Here is a 25783-nt window from a genome sequence, read left to right on the forward strand (position 1 = left end):
TGCTTGGTATTTCCGGCAGTCGCCGGCAACGTTGCGTGTCTGCCGCAACAACTACATGGGTGTGCAAAAATGTGTGTGCGTGCGTGTATGTGTATGTCAAAAGTGTAATGCTGCACAACAAGTGAAAGGCGCTGGCGATCACATGAGCTACCACAGCCAGCAAAAGGCTAAGCAAAAATATCAAAAATAATAAGCCAAGCTAAGGCGAGGGGCGAACAAGAAGTTTAAGACCCCCATTAAATAAATCAAAAGAAAATTAAATTTAAAATAATATGATCATTTAATTATTATTAAATGAATGTAGTATTATAAAAAAGAGGTTAATAAATAAGTTAAATAAAATTGAAAAATAAACATATATTTAGAAATATTTTGTACATAAATAATAAAAGAAATTAAACTTAATAAATTATAAAAATACAATAAATAACCATAAAAGAAAAAAACAAACAAAATAAAAATGATTAACAAATAAGTTTCATCAAATTAAAAAATAGAAATATATTTAAACATATATTGTGTATAGAAAAAGTAAGACAAATTGACAAGCCTTATTCAAAAAAGCCGCCTTTGGCGTTTGTCCAAGATAAAGCCTTAGGACCCAACCAGGCTTTGCGAAATAAATAATAAAAATGTATGCTATTTTTCATTCAATACAACAAACATTTTTAAAAAAAAATGTATTTGAAAGAGTTCATCAATAAGTTTAAAAAAAAAGTAAGATAAAAGGATATTTAAATATATGTTGTACATAAAAAATAAAAGAAATTGAAATAAATAATATAACTTTCATAGTTTATTGGAAAAAATAATAAATAAATAAATAAATTGGTAAAAATTAAACAAAAAATTGTATTGCCTCTATATAAAACATTAATTAATATATAAACAATCAGTTAAATACATAAAGAGCTCACATATTTTTTTAGCTTGGCCAAGCTCATATTAGTCAGTTTAAATTGCAGAATATTTTTTGACCATATTAGTTGGACACACACAGTCAGAAGGGTAGGTAAGAAGCTAAAATATTGTTAAGAAGGAGCTGTAACAGCTTGAAGCAAAGCAATACAGACGAAGAACATGGATAACAGCCTAGTACGTTCAGCTTTTAAAACATTGAAGATGTTCAAAATAAATGTTAAACTTGATTCTATAGAATTCCATATTGGACCTGTTTTGCAGATCGCTCTTCTTGAAGAAGAAGCTAATAAGAAAAATACCTGAATCACGAACCTCAAGTAACTTGTGATATTTCGCACTTTAAAATATGTAAGCTTTAAATACAAAATCCATACCAATAAATCCGTAATATTACTATTGGCATAAAATAGATTGGTGTAGTATGAGGCCTTTTACAAAGTGTATTTAGGGCGCGGCACGTCTAAATTAATATATTTTTTTCAAATATGTACAAGTTGTAAATGTAACCTCGCGTATAATTTTTGTGTGCAACATACTCGTGACACACACCCGCGCACTTACACACACACACTCCCACCAACATGCCACATCACACACCCACTAACCAGTGCCCGCTCTTAGTTGGCCATTGAAATGCGTGTCTAGTGAAGGATATGCGCGACGTGATTGAAATTTTTAAACAAGCAACGTTGCCATGCTTTGCCATCTGTGTGTGTGTGTTGGTGTGTGAATGGGGGAGTGTGTGTGTGGGTGTGTGTAGGCTGTCTAAAAATATGACCAACTTGCTGGCACGTCATATGGCCGCATGTCAGCCAAGTCTCAACAGAGTCAAAATCAAGCTGTTGTATAGTATTGGCCTAGACCGGAAACGGAAGTCGCTTTGGTGAATTGCCTATAGCCAAGCCCTCCACCTCAGGTACTCTTGTAGTTGGCGAAGCATTAATAGACGACATTCAATTTCAATGCCTTATGCAACGACTTTTTAGTTTTTTAATAAAGATTTGCTAAAAGGAATGCTCCTCATAAAATTGGTTCTTGTGAAGGAGCCGCCTTGGCAACTGAGGCTATATATAGTTATACACATAATAACCAAAAGTCTGTCGTTAAAAAGCGTAGCTGCCCAGCGGAAATATAAAACGTTATTAAAGCTACCGGAAATGCAGACAAAGCGACAACTCATTGCCGCCATTTTGCCTAAAGTGTCAGACGGCGACGATGATAGCGGAAAAGCTGAAAACTGGAACTGAAATGAACTCAAGTGAAAGGCGTAGCAGCAGCAGCAGCGGGTGACAAGAGGGGCGGGGCGTGGCAGAAAAACAGCACGCACAGAGCACCAAATTACAGTACGAAAAAAAAGAATAAAATAAAAAAAGAAAGTGCTGTAAAATAATAATGAAAATTTTTATGAATGGCGAACAGAAAAAAAAGTGAGCCCAGCTGAACAAAAGAGCTTTCAGTGTTGGAAATTCATAAGCGACACGAAAAGCAATCGAAATCAAACAAAATTATTATAAAAGCATTGACTAATGTGGGGCAAATGGCGAGTGAGGCAAATACCTGAGCATTACAAATGTTACAAGCCAAAAGGATTTGAATAATAAAGAAGTTAGCGTACAAATTTAATAGGGTTTAAGAAAAAACTGTTGAAAGATTATTCAACACGATTTCTTAGCCAAAAAGTTGGAATGCTCATATTAAAATCCCTGAAGGTGCATAACATATTCTGATTGAGCCTTAAATCCAAATTAATTAATAAATTATTATTCAGAAGTTTCTAATATCGCAACCTTATCTCTGTATCAAATAGTTTTAAATATAACAATTGTCCTGGCCTATTTAATTTTGTAATAAATACATTTTTACATACACTTTAATGAAAGTGAATTCTTCCATTCCCATTGTCATTTTGCAACACTGATTAATTTGTGGTTTTTAGTAGTTGATGTCATGTTGCATTTATGCACACACAGAAGTTTGAGGTTGTTTATGACATTTGCTGTGGTTGTTCAATTTGTTTTCAATTTGCCAGAGGGCGGGCCAGTTGGTTTGGCCAAAACGAACCCATTGTGTGCAGTTATGAGGCCTGAAAGGCTTGACCACAATATTATGAAACCACAAAAAAAAAATCGTGACCCAGAGAACCAGAATAACAGAATATGATTTTAGGGTGTAGTTAATTGTTTGAATAGAGAGCTGGTCACACTATTCACTCACCTGGCAGTGTTGTGAGGCAGGCAATGCAAATGATGAAAACCTTGCACGTTTTTATCCCCGTCAGCTGCATGCTTTTAAATGCGATTAACAGATTAAGCGTTTATTATTTATTTATTTGAAGTGAATTTGTTGTTTAACTGTAGTTTGTTTCTACGTTTTTCGGCCGCGACACTCGCTTTTAGCCACAACGATTTGCAGCCATATATGCGAACAATATCCGTTTGTTGAAACCGCAGAAATCAATTTTTACATTTGCAAGCTCCTGTTTTTGTTTACTATTTTTTGTTTGTTTTGTTTTAAATTTACTCGTTTTTTTGCTACCCGCAATGGCAATTTCCTTTTTTACTTTGTATATTTTCCTTTTTTGCTGGTCGCTTTTCTATTTTGCGGTTACATTTAATGCATATACATATATGATTTTTGCAATCGCTTTTGTCAAATTCCGTTTTGTGCTTTGCTTCAATTGCCACAGCCACAATTAGCCGTCCGCTGTACAGTGTCTCACATACGTATTCGCATTGGGTTGCCTCGTGTAAATACGTTTGAGGTTAGCAGAATTGTGAATTCTGCATGCAACTCGATTTGGCTATTTGCATTTTTCATATCCTTTTTGCCCTTTTTGCAAATTCATTTCCTGTTTGCACTAACTTCCACTATATGTCGTTAAGCGGAAAGTTTTTGCGTCTTCTTTTCTCTACTTTTTTCTTGTCTGATTTTTCCCTTATACGATTTCGATTTTTCCAGTTGTCATTCACTTAAATGCTGCGAACAGATTGTGTTTACATGAGTTCTCCTCAGCTGAAAGCATACCAATAAAGCAGAAAATATTAGTCATTTTTAGGTTTTAGTTGGGTTTACCTAAATGGAAGTATTAAATATTGATTATATATAAATTTTAAAGTTTTTTATTTTATTTTTTTAATTAAATTAAATTTAATTTACTTATAAATTAAATTCTGTTAAATTTGAATCAATTTTGGACTAACGATTTAACGAAATTCAAATATTACAAGTAATATAATTATTCAACTATTTGGCTTACATTAGAGTTATTTTTGAACGAACGATTTAATAAGCAAACAATTTTCAAAATTATTTTATTACAAATATTTTTGGTTAACATTAATAAACTATTTCAAATAGTTTTTAATATGAAAACTATAAGGCTGCATGTAATAAAAACAAGTATTTGTAAGTTCGTAAAAAAAAATTTTAAATTTCTGAATTGAAAATATAAAAAAATTATGTTAATTTTTCATCTTTCTACAAAATTTCAATATTTCCATTACTTAGCTCAATGTTTAATAAATCTTTTCATCGTAGCCAGTCAGAAGCCTCTATTCAACCGAACTCAACTCAACTCCTAAATCATTGGTATTGTCCTTAAGCTGCACAGGCTTAGCATACGCAGGCGAAGTAAGAGAAGACAATAAGAGAAGAAAAACAGTGAAAACCTCACAGTGCATTTTCCGACTGATTTGAAAATCCAAATGTTGCCCATTAGCAAACCAAATACGCACAAAGGAAAATCTGCTGCCGAATGGTAAAACTTCAACTCCATCATTCGCAGTCACGAACCGAGCCTTAAAGCCGCCCCTACATTTGAGATGGGGAGACACGAAGGATTAGGGGCTCTTCCCTCTTGGTTGAGTCTACATTTGGAATTGGCAAAATCGAAGCCATGAAATTGTACAACACGATTCTCACATACCGTACATGACACCATTTTGCCCAATGATATGGCAACGGCTTTTCGCATGCATATGACGGCGCCCTGGTGTAGATGTCACGCCTCCCCGTGCTGGCTTCTTAGCGTGCCACATGCCGCATTGCTCGTGCAACTCGGTTGGGTGGCTGGGCCAAAAAATTCACTTATGGAAATCGAAGAATCTCGTTGCCAGCTTTTGTTTCCAGGCAGCGACTGTCCGCGACCGAACTGAAAACTAAACTCATATGAAGTATCAACATTCAGTATTCAATGTAAATCCTTTAAGCTGAAAATGCGCTTGAGAGTTCAGCACACCAAACAGACACACGCCCACACACACACACACAGAATTTGTATCTGTGGTTCTGATTGGAAAGTGAAAAGTAACTCTGGAGGAGCCCGCTGCCAGACTCCCATGTGGCACGTGGTGACATGCAACGTTTTCCGAGTTTATATTTTCCGTTTTCTTAGATTTAATGTGAAATGCCAGCTTGAGTTATTATCTATACTGAAGTGATAGTATCTTTAATAAGAATTTACTTGTTTCTTGCAGATAAGTTTAAGAGTCTTGTTCTTTTCCTTACTTATTTGACTTTTCTCAAGCTGGCAATGGCTAAGCTCTTTGCATGAATGAAAGCAAGCAAGTTGGCATATAATCGTCACGATAGTTCTATTTACTACCTCAAATTCTACCTTTACTAGCTTGCATAAGCCGCAAAATTAAGCAACAAGTTTTCTTGAATTTACTTTTGTTGAAAAATATTTATATATAACTCTTCATTTCATTTAACTCCGAACTAAACGTATCTTCAATAATATATATTTTTGTTTTATTTTTTTCTGCTAATAGGATTAATTAATTTCCGAAAATGTTATTTTCTGTCTAAAAAGTAAATATTAAAGGCTTGAGATACTTTTTATTTTATCAAAGTAGAAATGTATCTATGTAGGGGAAATGTAGTAAAAGAGACCAAAGTATTTAAACTTTAAAGCTCATTTATTATACTACAAGCAACTTTGAATAGGTTTTTTGTACAAATTCTTTTAATAAAAGTGAAAGATCCATAAATAAATATAATTTTCATATAATTTAAACTCTCTAATATGTCTATTCATATATCTAAATTTACTTTCTCAGATCAAAGTCTGCGCACAAATCGCGAAGCATCGTAAAGAGCTGATGTATGTTCACTTTTGGTAAGGACTAGTAGCTAGTAATGCCTCTGCAACATGTCTTTCTCTACTATCCATCTCACTCCCCCCCCTTTCGCTCTTCATCTCTCCCATATTCATCAGTCACAAAATTTACAAATTCCACAACATAAAACATATTTTCTTATACAGCTGCCAGTGGAAATCCAATGAGAAGTAAGGCAAAGTGCTTAAACTTTTTTCCATCTTTTTTGTTTTATATGCCAAAAAATAAAAACCAGCAAATAAGAAGAAGCAGCAGCAGCAGCAGCAGTGGAGAAAAAATAGCAAAATAGGAGCTCAAAATTTATTTGCAAACATTTATTATAGTTACTTTGTTTTATTCGCTCGTAGAGTACTTTTGCTTGTTAGCTGGGTGGGGTTGCCCCCCGACTAGAGGTGGTTGGGTGGGGAGGGCAACGACTAGGGGTTTGGGTATTGGGGGTTTTTTACTTTTTATGCTGCATTGTTTTATAGCCATTTTGTTGTTGTTGTCGTCTGGGTAATGAAACGCACCGCAAAGTTGATAAAAAGACGACCACAAAAAATGTACGAATGGCAATGTAACAGTCTGTCGGAGATGGGGTGTGCAGGCTTCCACCCAACCCCGTCGATTAGGGGGAAAACAAATTAGTTTAGCGATAAGCAAGTTACAAAATATGCCAAAGCAGCATACTTTCTGGCGGCCATCAAACAAAGTGGCGCTCTTGATTAGCCCAAAGAGGGTACACTCTTATATTCAGCAGTGTAAGGGGCGCAGGGGCGGCATTGAGGTGGCGAGCGGGTCTTGCTGTAGTCTGTGGGCAAATACAATCAAGCGGCAGACGTTACGTGAAAATGTTGAGCAGCTGTCGATGGAAAATGCAGCGGAAATAGCACTAGACAAACACAACCAGCGACTTTGCCCAGAGTGCGACAGACAGAGAGAGCGAGAGCGAGAGAGAGACAGAGAGAGCGAGTGGGAGAGAGTGTGTGATAGAGAGGGGCAGTTCGAGCAAGAGCGCGCTAGCGGCGTGTCTGTAATGCGCCTTTGCCCGAGTGCACTGTAAATAGCAAAGCAATTTCCACTGTAAAATTAACAAGCGCCAAACCGCAACAGACGTGGCTGCTCGGGGGGTCGCTTGGCTTGCTGGGGCAGGGGGGGGGGGTGTGGTTAAGGTATTGCCATCTTCAGCCAATGCATGTGTGTGTGTTAGTCTTAGTTACATGGCAAGTGGCTGCTGTGCAGCATTTGGCACCAATCCGTTTTTGGCTGATCCAAGGCGCAAAATAAATAATGAATTTTCTTAGTCTACCCCCTCTTGTCACGCCTCTGGCTTGCTAGTACACTTGTTTATTCGCCTTTTTAGGTATTTTAGCTGGCCTCACACACACACACACACACACATCCAAATACACACAAGTCTGCAATTAAGCTGCCTTGGCTATTATGCAGCTGAATGAGCCCGACTGCTTAAACTGTTTTTCACAGGCAAGAGTGTGTGTGTGTACGTGTCTATGTGTTTTTTGTGTGCCTGCAAAATGTGCCTCGACTTGAATCAGCTGCCCAAATTGCTGCTCTTTTTTCTATGAGTTGAAAGCAAGCTTAATACAAAATGTTTAAAAATAAAATGAATAGATTTATCAAAAAACTAAATTTCGATGTACTTTGATGTTCTATTTCTAAAAAGGTTTAATTAAAAACCAAATATAAACAGTTGCAGGGAGAAAGATATTTTATAATATAAATTATACTTGGAATAAAAGGACAATATGTCGGAATTGTTTAAATTTTACGGAAAACACGACTGGTCAATTTTTTTGTTGTTTTTAATTGGAAAAAGTCCGAATGAGATAAAAGATCTATTATTATTATTATTTGTTATTAATTATTTTAATCATGAATTTTAAATTCATTATAAGTATTATTATTATTATAGTTCTTATTCAAAAAATTTTTTTATTTTTTATAATAAGTTTTATTGTTATAGTTATTATAATAATCATTTCAATTATCGTTTTAATTATCATTTTAATTATCATTTTAACTATCATTTTAATTATCATTATCATTTTCATCACCACTATCATTATCATTATCATTATCATTATCATTATCATTATCATTATCATTATCATTATTATTATCATTATCATTATCATTATCATTATCATTATCATTATCATTATCATTATCATTATCATTATAATTATCATTATCATTATCATTATCATTATCATTATCATTATCATTATCATTATCATTATCATTATCATTATCATTATCATTATCATTATCATTATCATTATCATTATCATTATCATTATCATTATCATTATCATTATCATTATCATTATCATTATCATTATCATTATCATTATCATTATCATAATCATAATCATAATCATAATCATTATCATTATCATTATCATTATCATTATCATTATCATTATCATTATCATTATCATTATCATTCTCATTATCATTATCATTATCATTAGCATTATCATTATCATTATCAATATTACTTTTAAGTTTAATTTTATTAATATTCTTATTATTATTCTAATTAATATTTATTCTACTTTTAATTAAGAGTTGTAGTAAAACTATCTTTTTGCCCAATTTAAAGCGTGGGATTTAAGCCAGTAACTTTCATGCCTAGCCAGCCAGCAGCTTTATGCTATGAAATGAATTACTATTACTAATAATAAGAAATATCGATAGCCCGACCAGCATTGCTAGTAGCAATGCCACATTTTCGGTTTGGCTTAAAGCTAAAACTGTTTTCATTCGAAATTATGTATTCTCGGATGACACTTTCAGTAAAGCGCACTATTCAGCTTTTTTCATGCGATCAACATTTCAAATCAATTCAACGTTCGTTCAGCAACGTCCCTTAAGCTTATCAAATAGGCTTATGGATCAGGGCACACCTGGGAAATGTCGCCCGTAGTTAAAAGCATTTAACAAGCACTATGCCAAATAAAAAATTGTTTAAAAACTGCAACAACTGTCGAAAGCTGTAACAATCCACTTGAAATTAACTACGCTTGAGTTGCAAGAAAATAAAAAAATAAATGTTCGACTTGTTTTGAGCAGACGCTAAAATGTGGGGAGTGTGTGTGAGTGTGTGTGTGTGTGTATGACCATGTAGGGGGCACATAAACCGAGCTTTTAACTGGCCATCAGGCACACATCACATGCTTGCATCCAATTTCCATTCCGAAGGACCCAAAATGAAAAGCGTTTCAATAAATTCGTAAAATAAAATGTGCCAATAAATTGGAGTCGAAGCAGCGTATTGAAAACTAAACTAAAGTCAAATTGAATTAAAATTCAAAGCGCTTAATGTAGCGGCAGCAAGAGAGGGAAATAGCAAGAGCAGTGGGAAGTGGTGTGTCAGGGCGTGCGGGTTACGCTGACAGCAGCCTTCAAGTTGTCGCATTTTTCAATAAACTAAACAATTTACGAAAATTGAAGTTTATCTCAATTGTGCAGCTGTTGTTGACAACATTCTGTCCAGCAGCTAACAAAGCAGCTAGGGCCCTGCTCCCCGCACCATGGCCCCACCACACCCTACACCACACACAACCCCTAGCACTAACTCGCCCCTTCCCGCTCTTTTGATAACTCGCATACACATACAGAACTCAATTTGGCAATAAACTGAGCTACTGCACAGGCCCCTAACATATTCCCTCTGTTGCTGCCCAACACTGCCAAAGCTGAGCGTTCGGATCTAGGGGTTGGGCTTGTGGGGCGGTGGCACAAATGCGCTTAGTTGCTTTATTGGTCAAGCTGTTGTGCGTGGATAAAAACCCTTTTAGTGCACAATTGCTATAAATTTGCTGCGGCTATTAGATGGAGCATTGGTGGATAGCAAGGGGAATGGGGGTGGAAGAGATTGAGGGCTGGTTAGTTTCAGATGGAGCAAGTCGGGCGACGAAATGGTTCCATTGTCATGTGTGCAACTGTGGGGATAACCAAGTCGATTGACGAACGAAGCTTATTTTAATCTCATTTGACAAACCCGGGCAAGAGGCTGGCTCGAACAGCTGTTGTTGCCTTCTTTGAGTTTGACAAATGAACAATGTGAAAGGGTTTTTTTTTTTTGGGCGGGCGCCATTTCTCTATTCTTACTGCTCCACCCACTCATATCATATAATTTCACCATGATTAACTTTGAAATTTGCATTTGGCTCAGCTCTTGAGTTCTCCATGAAATGGGCAGCTCATTTTGTTGACCCACAGCAATGGGTCCGCTTTTGTTATAGACCAAAAATCTACTGCTTTTTCTTCATCTTCTCCTTCTCACCCTCCTACTTGAGCGGCCTTGGTCAGTTCTCTTGGGTTAATTTTGTAATTTTCGCACATGGCCTTTTTGGGCGGGGTCAACATAAAGATTATGGTCTTTTGGGCTTTGGGGTTTTTTGGTTTTTGCTTAAACTTTATGTGCTCTCATGTTTAATTGGAATGGATTGTGTGTTGGGTCAACGGGGGTGACATTTAAGTTTTCCACACTTTTCCAAATGATGTCAAATTGGTTTAAATTAACTAGTGTGAAAGGGTTTTGAGTAAACTTAAATTGTCAAACAGCACGTTACGATAAACTTTTAGCTAAAAGCAGCAAATGATTTTTGGGCGCTTTCCCATTGAATAATTATAATCAATTTAATGCTTATGAAAATGAATTGGATAGTTGCCAACAAGTGGAAAAGCTTCGGTGAATGAGTTGGCAGCTAGTTTAACTAGTAGTTAATTGTTGAAATTGATAATTGAAGTTCAAAAGTGGAAGGTGACTTATGAGATAAAAACCTGCGGCAACTTAGGAAGGCGAAGAATACGAGAGCAAAAAAAAAAGATTTGAAAAAAAAATCACGGGATAAGTAGGGGAATAAATGATATCAAAGAGTGCTCTATAAGTGTGACGTCATGAGCGTCGGTCTAACAAGCGAGAAGTCGCCAGTTTAACAACAGCACCGACAAAAAATTAATAAGAACACAATAAATACTTAAAAAATCGATATCTATATCTATATATCCATATATCTATATATCTATATATCTATATATCTATATATCTATATATCTATATATCTATCTATCTATATATCTATATTTCTATACATCTATATATCTATATATCTATATATCTATATATCTATATATCTATATATCTATATATCTATATATCTATATATCTATATATCTATATATCTATATATCTATATATCTATATATCTATATATCTATTTATCTATATATCTATATATCTATATATCTATATCTTTATCTATATCTATATCTATATCTATATCTATATCTATATCTATATCTATATCTATATCTATATCTATATCTATATCTATATCTATATCTATATCTATATCTATATCTATATCTATATCTATATCTATATCTATATCTATATCTATATCTATATCTATATCTATATCTATATCTATATCTATATCTATATCTATATCTATATCTATATCTATCTATCTATATCAGGATTTTGTCTTACACACAAGTTCGCACTCCGTAAGATTCTTTTCTGGGCTGTTACATATATTTTAATACGAGCTCCTTGCCAGGTATTGCGCTGTCTAAATTATCCAGCTAGGCACAAACACACCCATGCACACACACATCACACACAGGGAAAGAGCCATGCAGCATCTCAAAGCCAGTTGCCATTCGTAGTTGAATTCCCAGTTGAAGCGAAGCCTCTGCTCTAATAATATGCTATGCGTTGATATTTTTCCAACAATTTGCACGATTTTCAATTCGAAGTGCGCCCCCGCAACAAGCGGACGACCGGGCGGACGGGCGGGAGTTTTTCTGGGTGGGCAACATTGGGCGTTCAGTTAGTCGAAACTTTTCGCATAAAATAACACAAGATAAATTGTTAATGCGTCTGTGGGGAAGCGATTAGCGGTAAATGTGCCGAGTTTATTTCGAGTTTTTAGACGGCGTCTGAGAGTTTTGGTAAGGCAACGTCCAATGCGGCGTATGCGCAATTTAAATATTATTTCGCACTAGTTTCCCCCCAGTGGCCAGCACCGAAATACCAGAAATATACAATTCAGTTACACAGTTTGTGTGCAGTTCTTGTCAAAAAAATAAACAACAACAACAAAGCTTCCGGCAAAGACTTGACGGTTGTTTTGACCCAAAAGCCGAAAACGGAAAAAATAGATTTCCTTGGCTCGGGTTATTGGCAGTGCATTAAAGGCTAACTAAAAGAATTGTAGCATATATGCTTATGTATATACACATTTAAAATAAGTACAAAATAAATGTATACAGTGAATGCTCCACTAAAGGACAGACTTCATGCTCGAACGTCTAATTAGTTATGTATTACTTGATTTGAATAAAAATATATTATCAATTTATTAGAACTATGGGTGGTTAATTTTTTATTTCCCTTACCAAAAAAACCTGTTACCATTGTTGTCCGCTCTAGAGCTTGTTCACTGTACACATATACACTTTTTTTTACAACTGATGTCTGCGAAAATTGTCTCAGTTACAGTCAGTCAGGCAGAGACAGTCAGGCAAATCGGGCAGCTCAGCTGCCACTGGCAATTTATTTCGCTTTATGTTGCCAGGCATTTTTATCGAACCCCTCAAGTACCTGCAGGCACAGCTTCACTCCAGGCACTGCAATTGCCCAGGTGAAGCACTCTTCCACACACACACACCCACACACGCACACACATGCCGCACACATACGTCGACTGCCTGGCGCCGGGGTATACACGTGTGCAATTGGCAAATGCAGCTTCAACTTGGGGTAAATTGCAGCTGCAGCTCATGATAAATCGTTATTTATAATTTGTATTGTTATCGTACGATTTTCCTTAACCCATTTTCCATGCCAATGGAAATCGTTAGTAAAGTGGCAATCAATGAAAATGCTCAATGCCCAAGTCAACTGCTGCTGAAACTGCTTGGCTCAAGTGGTCTCAAGAATCGGTTCAATAACTCGATATGGCCAATTCTTATAATTTTTTTTTTAATTTTGAGTATATGCAATTGATAGTGTTCGTTAGGCTTCCAGTAAGTCCTGAGAAAACACATTTTCTCTGCTAACTATTTTAGACCTTGAGCATAATTTCAATGGTAGAATATTTTTAAATTAGAAATAACAGGCACAACGCAATATTCGTAATAATTTTCAGAACTGTCTGATGCAAAATTATATGGAAAATCCATTTTCCATCCATTTTCATAAATTGGCATACAATTTCCATACCCTGAACCCATTGAAAATGGATAAAGAGGGTATAATAATAAATTAAGTAAATATTCGGTTCGGATCGATTACAATGGTTAGATCGATATTGATCTGTATACAACTATTTGATTAATTGTGGGATTTTTTATGATACAGCACAGTACGAACAACTATATAATATATAATACATGAGCTGTAGAAGCTGAGTAACAGAATTGGGTCTTGAATAAATGTGTTTTCTTTTAGATAGGGTATTTAATTTTCGCATCTTAAAAACAAAACTTTCGTGTTGTTTTGAGCACATTAATTCTATTTTTATTATTATTATTGTAATTATCTTTTACAAGCCCATTTTACAATAGGCGAATATTTCAACTCAATTATTATGCTGAATGAACTGAAGGAAATTGTTCAATACCAAATGCCGTCGGCGTAAACTCTTTAAACCAAATCGCATAGCCAACAAATAATGTAAACAGCACTTAGACACACACACACACACACACACACACACACACACATATACACACATGTACAACAACCCTAACTGGGCCTCCCTTCAGGCCCCTCACCGAACACTCAGCTACCTTTACAAATTACTGTAAATACCAAAACCGAAAAATAATTATTAGCAACGTAAATTTCAAAAACCAAAAATGTACAAATTTGTTAACCAGCCAGCAGGGTGAGAGGTGGGCGTGGAGTAAAGAGAAGGGGAGGTGTAGGGGTCGTTCGGATTTGGATTAGGGGATGCGTAGCTTGCTCTGTGGAAAGCTAACCTAATTTGAAGAGCAAACATAATTTATGGATAATTACATATTTTACTGCGCACACACACACACACACATACACATGCCTTGGAGCTAACACTTTTATAGAGATTTCATGTTATGCTTGAGGGGCTGCGGGTGTGTGGGGTTGGCCAACATAATTTTGATAGTCAAAAATTTCTGCATGGTTATTAATGAAAAATGTTTGCGGCAGGCGAAAACCACAAAAGCTCAACTAAAGCTTCAACTTTTCTGGCAGCTACTTAAAGTGGATGCTGCTGGAGGTCAGCAGTTGCTCGCCTAGCTACTGCGGCATAAATAAATGCAACTGTCAGAGGCAGAAATACAAAAAATAAAACAGAAAAAAAAACCAGCTAAAAAAAAAAGAACGAGCAGCGAGCAGCGAGCTGAAAGCTAAAAGTCTGAAAGCTGCTGGCCAACTGTCAGCGCCGAGTGCAAGTGACAAGTCAGGAGAAGAGCAGAGCCAGGAGCTCTAAAAAGTGGGTGAAAGCCGGATGCGTCTTAAAGGCAATGGAGGTCAAACCCAATTGTGTGTACGGCTGCAAATGTATATGTGTGTGCCGACCTTTTAATATACCCTGTACTAGGGCATAAGCCTGACTGTGTGTCTGCCTCTATGTGCACGTTTATTCCAAGAAATTTTCTATGTTATTGCATAAAAAATGCACATCAAGTTAATGTTAAACTATCGATAACTCTGTCTTTATACCCAAAGATCGATAAATAACGATTTGTAGGCTTCATTTGTTGAGCAAATCCCGAATTTCATAAAAGCGACAGGTAAAGACTTTCACTAAGTATACACGGAAACATAAGAGTTTTGTATATCTTCCATCGCTTACACAAGAAGAAAGCAATAAGAAAACGGAGCTGTATACAGGGTATCTCCTAGTCGGACAACCGTAAGTTTTCTTTTCTGCTTAGCTCTTTAGTGGCTGACTGGCTTTTTATGCCAGCGTCTCGTTTGGGCTCATTCGCGTTGAACATATTGTGCATGCCGCTGCCACAGACTGTTGCATACTTTTGTGCACTCGACTGCGGCTCAAGTCCGTGCAACTGACTTGCCCCCGCTACCCCCTCGCCCGCTGAGAAATTACCTAGCCAAAGTTGCGTAGCGAATCAGGCGTAAAGCAGACAAAGAAAAGTAGCTTCAACTTAGCTGACAGATATTATTATTTATGCGGCTCTCTGGGTCGCCACGCGCTTACCTTGCCTCTCTCTCTCTCTCTCTCTGTCTCTCTTTCTCGCTCTCTTTCTCTCTCCCTTACTCTTACTCTTTCTTTGCATGCCTGACTGCATTTTTAAGTGCAAAAACGCGAAATGGAAACGCTCATTACTCATGCGAGTGCAACTTGGGCAAAAGGCAAAAGTTTTTGAAGTAAACTAGAGCTGCCATTGTTGGTAAAGTCGCAGAAGTAAGCATAAAATTGCATAATAACCTTACAGTTGAAACACCAGCTAATATATATAAATACTTTTTTAAATATATAAAAATCAAAATTTAAATATAGTTAGGAAAAATTCAAGAGAGAAAAGTTGAACGTGTGAAAAAACTATTGAAAGTAAAATTAAATTAAATTTATTTATTTAAATTAAACTGAAACAATTGAAACAATAAACAATTGAAAATCCCAATACATATTGTCCCAAAAGTTCTCTGTCAACCATTTTTTTGTATATACTCAAATATTGATTAAAGGCTCGACTTTAAGACTTCCATTTACGATTCTAATATTATTTATTATAGCTCTGAGGTTTTGAACCCACAAAAACTATACAAGTGGCCATGGCAAGCTTTATGGCAATCAAATAAATCACTTGCCCGCGTTTAATTAAACTTAAGCTGCGACCCTTAACACTTGAGCTTTTGGCATTGTTTTGGGTCCTGCCCTAATGCCCCCTGTTGTCCCGTGTTGGGCCGCGTGCCCGCGCACACATCAAGCGATTTGCATAAGGCGTTTGCTCGACTACACAAACGCCTACAATGCCAAAGATCAACCGGGGAGCTATTCCAGGGGACATGTACGTACCCAACACCCGGAGCGCCGACAACATGTGAATGTGTCTATGCATATGAGCGAAACTTTGTGTCCACATCCCAACCCAATCTCCTGCTCGCCTTCGCCTTCGCCAAGCAACGGCAACGGCAACTGTGTCACGCGCGCTTTCGAGTCATGTGTGCCAATTAAAGGCATGCCACGCCCCAAAAACAGCATACCAAACAAAAGACACAAAAGCAAAAGAATCCGTTTTCAAGACGTTTTCAAGGCAGATGCTATGCTCTGTCTTCAGATTGTGCAATATTAACTGACATATTCCGATTTTGACTACCCTAGCTAATCGTTTATACTAGCTTTAAGAATATTTCTTAGATATCTGATCAGGCTGAAATAGCTTTTGACGCTACTTGTATTTCCTTAGTACAATAAATCATTTAATGCATATAGGAGTTTTTCCTTTTCGTGTCCTCAGTACACTAAATCGTAATTTACGCTTTAAGAAGCTTTGAAAGCTGCAAAACTTCTGATTTTAGTGGACATGTATTTAAATCAATATTAATAACATATTCCTTATAACAAAAATATTCTGAATTCAATCATTATTGCTAGTTTGTTCAAAAGCTTACATATTGTTCGAACTGCGAGCGTTAATGCACTTTCAAAGCTTTAAAGTTGATAGCTGACATCTCTGTCGAAGCCTAAACATGAATTTTATCCAGCAAAGCTGTCAATGTACTGCAGCAGTAAGATTCTATTGGCTTAAAAAGCTCTTGAACGTTTATATTGAATCCCAGTTAAGCTTTCATTTGCTTACAAAAGCTTAAATTATATATCAAGTTCTGGCTCGAAATATTTGTAAGCTTTAAAGCTGTAACTTATTTAGTTTTATTTAATTATTGAACGGTACTATAACCTTAAGTAAAGCAAAGCTCTACTGCTCTTCCAAGGATAGGGTATGCAAGTACAAGTAGCTTTCCCTGCTGCAGCTTTCACTAACTATTCAACTTTTGCGCGCTGCTGCCTTGTTGTGCGCATTATTAGCTGTCGTTTATTTTAAACAAGTTGCGCAGCAGGGCAACGGGGCGGAGAGGACAATGGGTTTAGCTGGAGCTGAAGCAACTGCCGCTACTTCAAAGTTCTTGTGCACAGAAAATTTCTCTTGTCGTCGTCTGCAATGGCAAGGGTATAGAGGGGGGCAGCACCTTTCCTCTGTCGTTGTTGTATTTGTTTCTGTGCGCATATGCCTGGCAGCCACTGTTGCTCCTCCTGCCTAACCCCCCTTTTTTGGCATCGTCTTTTGTCGCTGTCGTTTTGGCTGCCGTGATGCTACTTATCTTTATACATTTAAAGTCATTAGTTGCTGCAGATCTTAAAGGAGCTGCTCTGGTTGGGCTCGCGAAATGCAACAGACCTTAAAATAAAAGGACTTGAGCAAAGAAAGGAAGAAGCAGCAGCAGCAGCCGATGTCAGGTTGGGTAAACTTCACTGGCGAATGCAGAACTGTCGGTACGCGAAAATTTCTAAAGGAAAACAAACAAATTGCATATATTTTTCTAATGTCTGATGGCAGCTGTGTTAGGTATTGCAAGAGAAAACGACTGCGAGAAAGAGAGAGACTGAGAGAAAAGGTCCGCTAATGAACTATGAAAATAGCATATGCCAAAGCAAAACAAAATACAGCGAGTGCAATCGCGACTGTCGTCTGGGAAACTATGGATACAATGCTCAGTAGAACGCTTAAATAAAAAGAGACTGAATTGCGAAAGTTATATATAAAACATCCGAAACTTTTCTAAATCAATATCGTTTGTCCAGAAATCAAAGAAGCATGTTTTCTCCCAGTCTTAGTCCAAGCAAAATATTTGAAGCGGGTCCGAAGCTCTCTCAACTAAGATTAAAGATTACCATATTGTCCATTTATCAAGTATTATTTATAACTTTAATTTATTAAAGAAATGACATTCCTTATTGAGTCCTATTGAAGGAAATAAATTCAAATAAAAGATGGAGATATAGCAAGATGGAGATATCTGCAAGTTTGTGATTTTTTAAACTCTTCTCGTGTTTACAAAATAAGAAACTAACTCAGAACAAATTAATCCAATATAAGTATTTTGGATATTAAATTCTGGACAATTCTATATCTTAAAGTTCCTATTTCAAATTAAAGTTTTCTAATAATTAAAAAGACAATTAAATGATTTCCAAACTTTTTTTTTACCTTCCCAACAAAATTATCTGATGAATTAAAAAATTATATAAAATTGAAGAAATACAGAAACCAACAAAAGCCATTTAATTTTCAACAAGCTCAAAATGAATTAAATTTTATTTTGATAGGTTGGCTCTAGGAATTATTTTTGTTTTAATTCAAGCAACAATTTTCCTATTATATTTTATACAATTCCTTTATTAGTTTTGCCTTAAGCTTTTTGAACGTTTTAACTGTTTCGTGGTATTTCTTTCTACCGATAAGTCCAAGTAGATCGTAGTAGATTTCCTTGGATATGGTTGTCGTTAACTTAATTTAGCGAAATATAATATAATTACACAACTGTCTCCACTGTGCCGCTTATTTAATTGTAAAAACAAGAGTGCGAAAAAATAGAGCAATAGGAAAGTGAGTTATCGTTATTCGTGGGGTTCCGTTTCACTCTGGCAGCTGGTGCAGCGCACTTTCCGGCGCAGTTCGTATACGAAATGAGACAAGTGGCAGCAGCTGCCACATGGGGCGTGGAAATGGGGGCAGGTGATGTGGGGGCAAATGCTAATGCAACGCGTAGCAACGCGGCAAGTGGCAGTGCAATCAGTTGGCTGAGTTGGTCGGTTGGTCAAGTAACTCGATTCTATGGCTGGTTGCCCCTCGGACTGTTTCGTAATTTATATGCGCGTGTCGATGTCGTCCCTGTCGTCCTTGTCGTCGTCATCCTGCCTGCAGCTTCCTTGTAATGGAGCGACCGCAACGAACGAAATCTGACAGGAAGCATTTTTGTGACAAGCGCACAAGTTTCACGCTTCAATGTGCACCAGAATGACAGCCCAGGGGGGTTGATAGAGGGGCGCTGGGGGTTACGGGAGCTGTGTTGTGTCAGGGGGCAAGCGTCAACAGCAAATGAAAACGGCTGACTGACCTGTGGGGCGTGCGGGTGTGGGCGAGCTGTGAGCAGAACTAGAAAATGAGAAGTACAATATGTTTGGGATTTGTTTTCTACAGTTTGCTCCATCTTTATTTTTTATAATTTTGCAGCCAACGAGTTGCAAGTGGACAGAGCTTGACTTTGATGGACGCAAGGGTCGTCTGATAAACTAAGGCAAGATAGATGCAGAGTAAACTTTAGAAGAAAATCAGATAGAACAGGTCAACTAAATTGAAGTAGTTGAGCTAAGTGGCTTATGAAGAAATGAGAATGCAGAATGGTAAAATTTACTTTGAGCACAAGATCTCAAAGCAAAGACTAGATTCAAGACTTTCAAGCATAGATGAAAAAAATTCTGCTTTTCTATGGAAGTAAAAATGAATATACATGAGAATATTGTTAAGTAAATGTCATTGAAATACTCCATTCATATTTAAGTTTGACTAAGTCGAGTTGACAAATCTTGATGCATATTTGTTAAAATTATCTCAGGACTTGCCATAGAAACGTATTCAGCAACGCAACTGCTCTTTAAGATCTCAACAAAAGAAGATGCTGTCCATGTGAAATAAAGGCACATTAAATTGCTTAGTATATTTCAACTCTAGGCGCAAGCTGGATGGAAAAGGCAGCTTCTTTGTCTGTGTGCTTGAATAAAATATAAAACATATGTTTGCTTTCATCAGACAGTCACAACTTTTCCTTAACGAGAAAGAGGAAGCCCTACAACATAAACATATTAAGAACACACGGTACTCATCGCAAAAGTTTTCTTTTTAAAGCGAAAGCCGCAAATGGGTTTCTTTTACCTTAACTGAGGTAAAAACTTTTAACCATTTTAAACTGGCGACAATTTTTGTTTCCATATTTTCTTTTTCTTTGTGCCTGTCCTTTTTTTCCGTTCCATTTTCAGGCACCTACTGCTGATGCCGCTTCTTGTTATTATTATTCAGTTACGCGCTGTTTATACAGGCGAGATATTCATACATTCATGAATATATATAATGCACGTACTCGTATACTCGTGGTATCTTCTTTTGGCGCTGGCCCAACACACACGACGATGGGCGAGAATTTGCATAAACACCAACTACAACAATAATAACAACAACATCAACAACAATAACTGAGGGGAAGCACACGAAAAGCATCCGCAGATAGCGCAACGCGACTTGGTTTACTTTTAAATTTGTATTATATGCATTTACACTCCCTTACACCCCAAACCAAAAAAAAAAAAAACATAAAAAGAAAGGAAAAATAAAACCCTCATATGTATTTTTTTTCTGTCTTGTACATGTTTATAAAATTGTCTAAATTCCCACAAGTTGATTTAAACTTTCTTCCTTCTGCGCTGTGTAAGCGCCACCAAAAGTTGAGCCTGTTCCCTGTTTTGTTAGTTGCCTGGTATACCCTGTACCATCTTAGTAATAAGGGTATACTACAATTACAATTTTTGAATTCTTGCTTTATAAAATGGGGAGCTATGTTTGTGACTAGTGTGGTCGAATGCAAATATTATATAGCTTATCTTTTTATAGAAAATTTATTCTATTAGGTATTTTAATTTTGAGAAATACTTTTATATAATTTTTCAAAAACTACCTCAAAACAAATTTATCAAATCCAACTAAAAACAAATAATTAAAAACTTTGTATTTATTTCAATTAATTAAATATTTAAATTGCAACTAAATTTCATTTAAACGTTAAATTGCGTAGTTAAATTTGTTCTGTCTAAAATTTCTTGAGTAAATTTAAATTTTAAATTTAGTTTACAGAGTATGGTAAAATCGTTGCTTGCCGACTTTCCACTTCAGAAATTTCAGGCGAGTCGGTTCGCCTTTGGCTGGTGCCACGTCGCGTATACGTTTTGCTTTTTACACAATTGTTATTATTGTTGCTGGAGCTGCTCAGCGGGTCTGTCAGCTCGACTCTTCCGAGCATTGCCTGGCATGCAGAAATGTGTTTTTTCTTATACACACGTGCATCATATATATACTAATATATACTATTCGTCTGGGGTATTGCAAAGCCACCGCAGGAAATGCTAAAAATGCACTCAGGTATTGAGTGTGTGTGTGTGTGTGTGTGAATGCTGTGCTGTGTGGCTGGTTTATTTATGCAACTGTGCCAAAGGATACGGTTTTGGGTTTGGGCAAAGCAAAACACGATAAGACCATGTTTTATGTAATGCTCTCTGTATCAGCGTATCGGATATATGAAATTGAAAGCGAAAATCCGATGAGATGAGCAGCAACAATTGAGAAATTGTTAGGGACAATTGTGCCGAAAATAGGATAGCGAAGACAGTCAATTGGCAATCACATGTGCATATGGACAGAACATTAGGCAGATAAGTATATACATATTTAAGCGATGGAAATGCGAAATAAATATAAAAAAATATTTAAGCTTAGCTCATTTATGATAAAATTTTGATAAATATATAGAAATTTGGTTGATATTCTTGTATATTTAAAAAAAAAAAAAACGAAATTCATTGAAAAACTTGGGAATCAATACTAAGTGTAGCTTGGTATGCATTTTACCTCTCTTCTATGTGTCCATACGCATCTTGACGGATAACAAGAAGCCTCCAGTACAAATTTTTTAAAAACGATCTTATTCTTCCTAACCTAGTTAAGAGAATATTTTAATGAATATATTTTGATTTATGTAAAAAAAGACGTGTTGTTGAATGAGTTCCGAAGCAAATTAAGGATTTGTTTGTTGACTTGGTGGATATTTTGAGATATAGTTGTTTACCAGAGAAAAAAAATACGATATCATAAACAGTTTTTAGAAGTAGATCTGGCAACGTTATCCCTTGACTTGGGCAGCTGAAAAACATCCTTTAAGTATCTGAAGAGCTTTTCGAGTACTTATTAAATATTTTAATTCACTAGAAAATTATAGAAAAGTTAGAGATACTTAGAGGCTCGGTAGATAGCAAGTAATGGAGAGAAAGAGAGCGAGAGAAAAAAAAGAGAAAGGCTTGGTCTGGCTTTGTACACATTTATCTCTCTTCTTTTCTACATCTCTCATCGCGCACATAGCTCATTTATAATCGACTTATATTATTCTTGATTATTATTATTTATCTACTTTACACCCATTGTTTAGTGCCTTTGCTGTTTACCACGCCCCACACACACTTGAGTGAACTTTTACTATCTTTGCCCCACTCGCAAAATTAACATTCACTTATGCACTCACTCACACACACACAGGCGCACACTTACAAATCCACATACACTCACATTCATCGCTTTAACCAGCCAAACACTTGGCTCAAGTGTTTGCTCACTTTGCGGGCCGCAACCTCTTAACCTGCCCGCAACATCTCCCCCGTGCCCACCTTCGCACCACCTCCAAGACCCGCAAATACCCACTCACCTACGCTCTTTGGCCATCCCTTTTGCATTGCTCTCTGCTTGGCCTATGCTTAGTTAACGTTTTGGCCTGCGCCTCTATTTCGTGTTTTTCACCATTTTTTCTTCATCTCTTCTTGCTTTTTTTTTGGTGTCGACCTTAGTCTGCTTGGCATATGTTTTCCACGCCCTTTCCCTGTGTTCGCCTTGTTTTCTTCTGTTTATTAGTTTTTTTTTTTTTTTAGCACTTTTCTAGCACTCCCTTACTTTTTGCCCCCTCTTCACACTTTGTCTGGCGCCTTTCACTCACTCACTTTATTTGCGCTCATGCATCATAAGGGTTTAATGGATTTGCTGCGGCCTCAGGAGAAGCTCAGCCCTCTCCTCAGAGAGCGGCTCGAAGAGCCACAATTCATACACGCCCACAGACACACACACACACACACACACACACACACACACGCACGCACACAATGATTATCATATTACGCACACCCCAAGCCACTTGCAGGCTCTGTTCCTGGTGTTTATGACTTTATTTTGGCCACCTAGTCGAGCAGTTAATACATTTTTATAGACTTGCCAAACTACTATTTCCCTTTCCGCTCTCCACACACACACACACACATACACACACAGCAGCACTTTACAGGTCTGTCATTCTATTAGCTTTTCGCGTGCTTTGTCATTGCCGTTAATAGACTTACTTTTCCTCTTACACTTTTATAGAATGTTTCTTTACTTCTTTGTGCCTTGGCTTTCATTCTGATGTTGTTGTTGTTGTTGGCGCCATTAAGTCGTCATTGTTGTTGTTGTTGTAATTGCTCAGCTGCGTGTGAGACTCAGGTGCGAGTGGCGGCTATTAAACAAAAAGTGAGCAACGCTGCGTATACGCAATACATAAATCAAATTGCGACTGCGACTAGTCAAAAGTCTATAAAAAAAATATATGTGTCAAGGCGAGGGCTGTTTATTTGTTTTATGCGTTGATAAAAATGGACGTGTTTTTTTTTTGGGGAATTAGAGATAAAAGAGGAAGAAGGTAATTCTTTAAGAAACTTTAAGCCAGCATAGGTTAACAATATATTTGACTTTTTCTTTTCAAATAAGTTTATTATGCATTATTGCAATAAAATGATAACGACTTAAAGCTACACTGTACACACTCAGGACCAAAAGACAAAAGTTCATAGGCCCATTTATAATTAATGAACAATTATTTAAATTAACTGATGCAGCATAAATTAAGCAGCAATAAATCATTACTTCAATAGTTAGCTTAAACCCAATTTGACCGTAATAAATGAAATTGCAACCTGTCACAAATTTGTTGTGGATTCGCTTTATGCCGAGAGCTTTAATACAATTTCAAGAGACAAGCCAAACTATGCAATAACCAAAAAATGATTTTTCCAAAATGTTGATTTTCCACTCCATTTTCTGCGCAATTTGCTTGTGTCAAAAATGTGCAGCAACAATTCATTTGCATTTGCAGCAGAGCACTCTTTTGGGGTCGGGGCAAGGCAAGGCTTTGCCCGGCTTAAGCAGCAGCAGTCGAGTGCAGCAGCAGCCAGAATCGCCCTCCAGAGCCAGCCATAATATATTTAGGAGCTCTAGTACGAAGTATATGGTATAGTTTGTAGCTGTCTTTAGCACACATCAAAAGCATTATTAACAGGACTACATACACAGCGACAGCACACAGGGCGCAGGATAACAGAAAAGATGCCTGCAAGCAGGCTCAGTAAATCCAAAACATGTGTCCCTACTGGATGGCAGTGTGTGTATATATGTGTGTGTGTATCTGTGTGCGTGTGCGTATTTATGAGCCGTGCCACACACTTACATTGCCAGCCACATCAACTGCTTTTGCCGTGCATTAAGTGGCCTGAGCCTGCCACACAAGGACATGCTTTTTGTGGTCTTTAAATTATTTTGTTTTTTCACATGCGCCCCTCTACCGACACCCTGCACCCCCCCCCCCCCCCCCTTGCCCGGTGGCCCCTATTTTGTGCTTTACATTTAAGGTGTCTGCATGGCGCATAAAATGTATATTAGTCTGGCTGCAGGGCAAAAAAAAAAAAATTAATATTAAAAGCAGTTACTACAAGTCTTAAAAGCAGAAACAAAAAATAGAATAAAGCTGAAAACTCCTAAATTTAGTTTCGAGTTTTTTTCTGTGAGTGGCTAAGCAGCTTATAAATACGCAGAATACGAGCGAGCATAATTTCGGGACTAGAAAGAAGTCTGCATTAGTTAATTGAGAGCATTATCCGAGAAAGCAGCTTTAACATACACGAAATTTGCTTTCATACAATATTTAACTTATGAAAAAGTAAGAGAATATATATTAGCGCAGATTGTGTTAAATATGTGGAAGAAATGGTATAAAAAAGTTTGGAATAGATAAAATATATTATATTACTCTTAATATTAAAATACATTCAAGACAAACAAAAGTAGGCTCTGATTTTCTTTTGTAATTTTCGGCCCCATCTCGGTAAGAACCCCTCAACTTATTCCCAGTTGAGCTGTGCAGCTGGACCGAATCCGTACTGAATAAAATTCCAAAATTCTAAAAATTTCAATAAAATTTCGAGGCATTTATTTGGTTAGAAATCACACCAAAAATCCCTTCAATATATTTAAAGATTAAGCGAAAAGTTTTATTTTTTACTTTTATAAAAAAGCAAAATTAAACAAATTATTTTGTAAGGAAGAAAATTGCTATTCACACAGTCGAAAATTGTGAATGTAAGTAATATAAAGAGTCTACTAATTCATTAGAGTATTCTCATCATTTTTGTTAGTTCTGTGAATGTTGACGTCAGCGGTAACACGGCATCTATCTACAAGATTATCTACGGATTGTTGGGGGAGGAAGAAAATAAAACTCATTCGAACACATCAAGTAAATACATCAAATACACCAAGGAGAAGACCAGTAAATCGCACACAATCGGGTTGAAGAAATGTGTCTCTCGATCAACATCTGATATGAGAATGAAAAATGCACTTAATTGGGTTCAATAAATGTATATCGATAGATCGATATGCAAAAACGAAAATACATAAATTTTTGATTTATTTAATTTATCGGTCTCGTCGTAAATTATCTGTTTATCGGTATGATTTATTTGGAGCGTGCAATAAAAAATTCTCCATTGCTATAGATTCATTTCATTGCAAATGCACTAAATTGGGTTCAATAAATTTAT

General features: G+C 36.5%; 1 protein-coding gene and 1 long non-coding RNA gene across 3 annotated transcripts in view; one reads left to right on the top strand and one right to left on the bottom strand.

Moving 5' to 3' along the window:
* Nucleotides 1-25783, bottom strand: part of beat-Ib (beaten path Ib) — a 130051-nt gene that overhangs the window by 46968 nt on the left and 57300 nt on the right. For both annotated transcript variants that reach the window (XM_064697885.1, XM_064697886.1), the window contains exon 3: nucleotides 3136-3933. In XM_064697885.1, coding sequence (XP_064553955.1) covers nucleotides 3136-3205 — 70 coding nt within the window. In that variant the 5' untranslated portion in view covers nucleotides 3206-3933. The remainder of the gene's footprint in view (nucleotides 1-3135; nucleotides 3934-25783) is intronic.
* Nucleotides 25085-25515, top strand: LOC135439303 (uncharacterized). Its single transcript, XR_010438026.1, has 2 exons — nucleotides 25085-25319; nucleotides 25376-25515. It is a non-coding gene; the product is annotated as an uncharacterized LOC135439303 (long non-coding RNA).

The sequence above is a fragment of the Drosophila montana genome, unplaced genomic scaffold (assembly GCF_035044405.1).
Source record: "Drosophila montana isolate Dmon_TW-CO22-7 unplaced genomic scaffold, ASM3504440v1 contig_402_1, whole genome shotgun sequence".
NCBI classification, from domain to species: domain Eukaryota; kingdom Metazoa; phylum Arthropoda; class Insecta; order Diptera; family Drosophilidae; genus Drosophila; species Drosophila montana.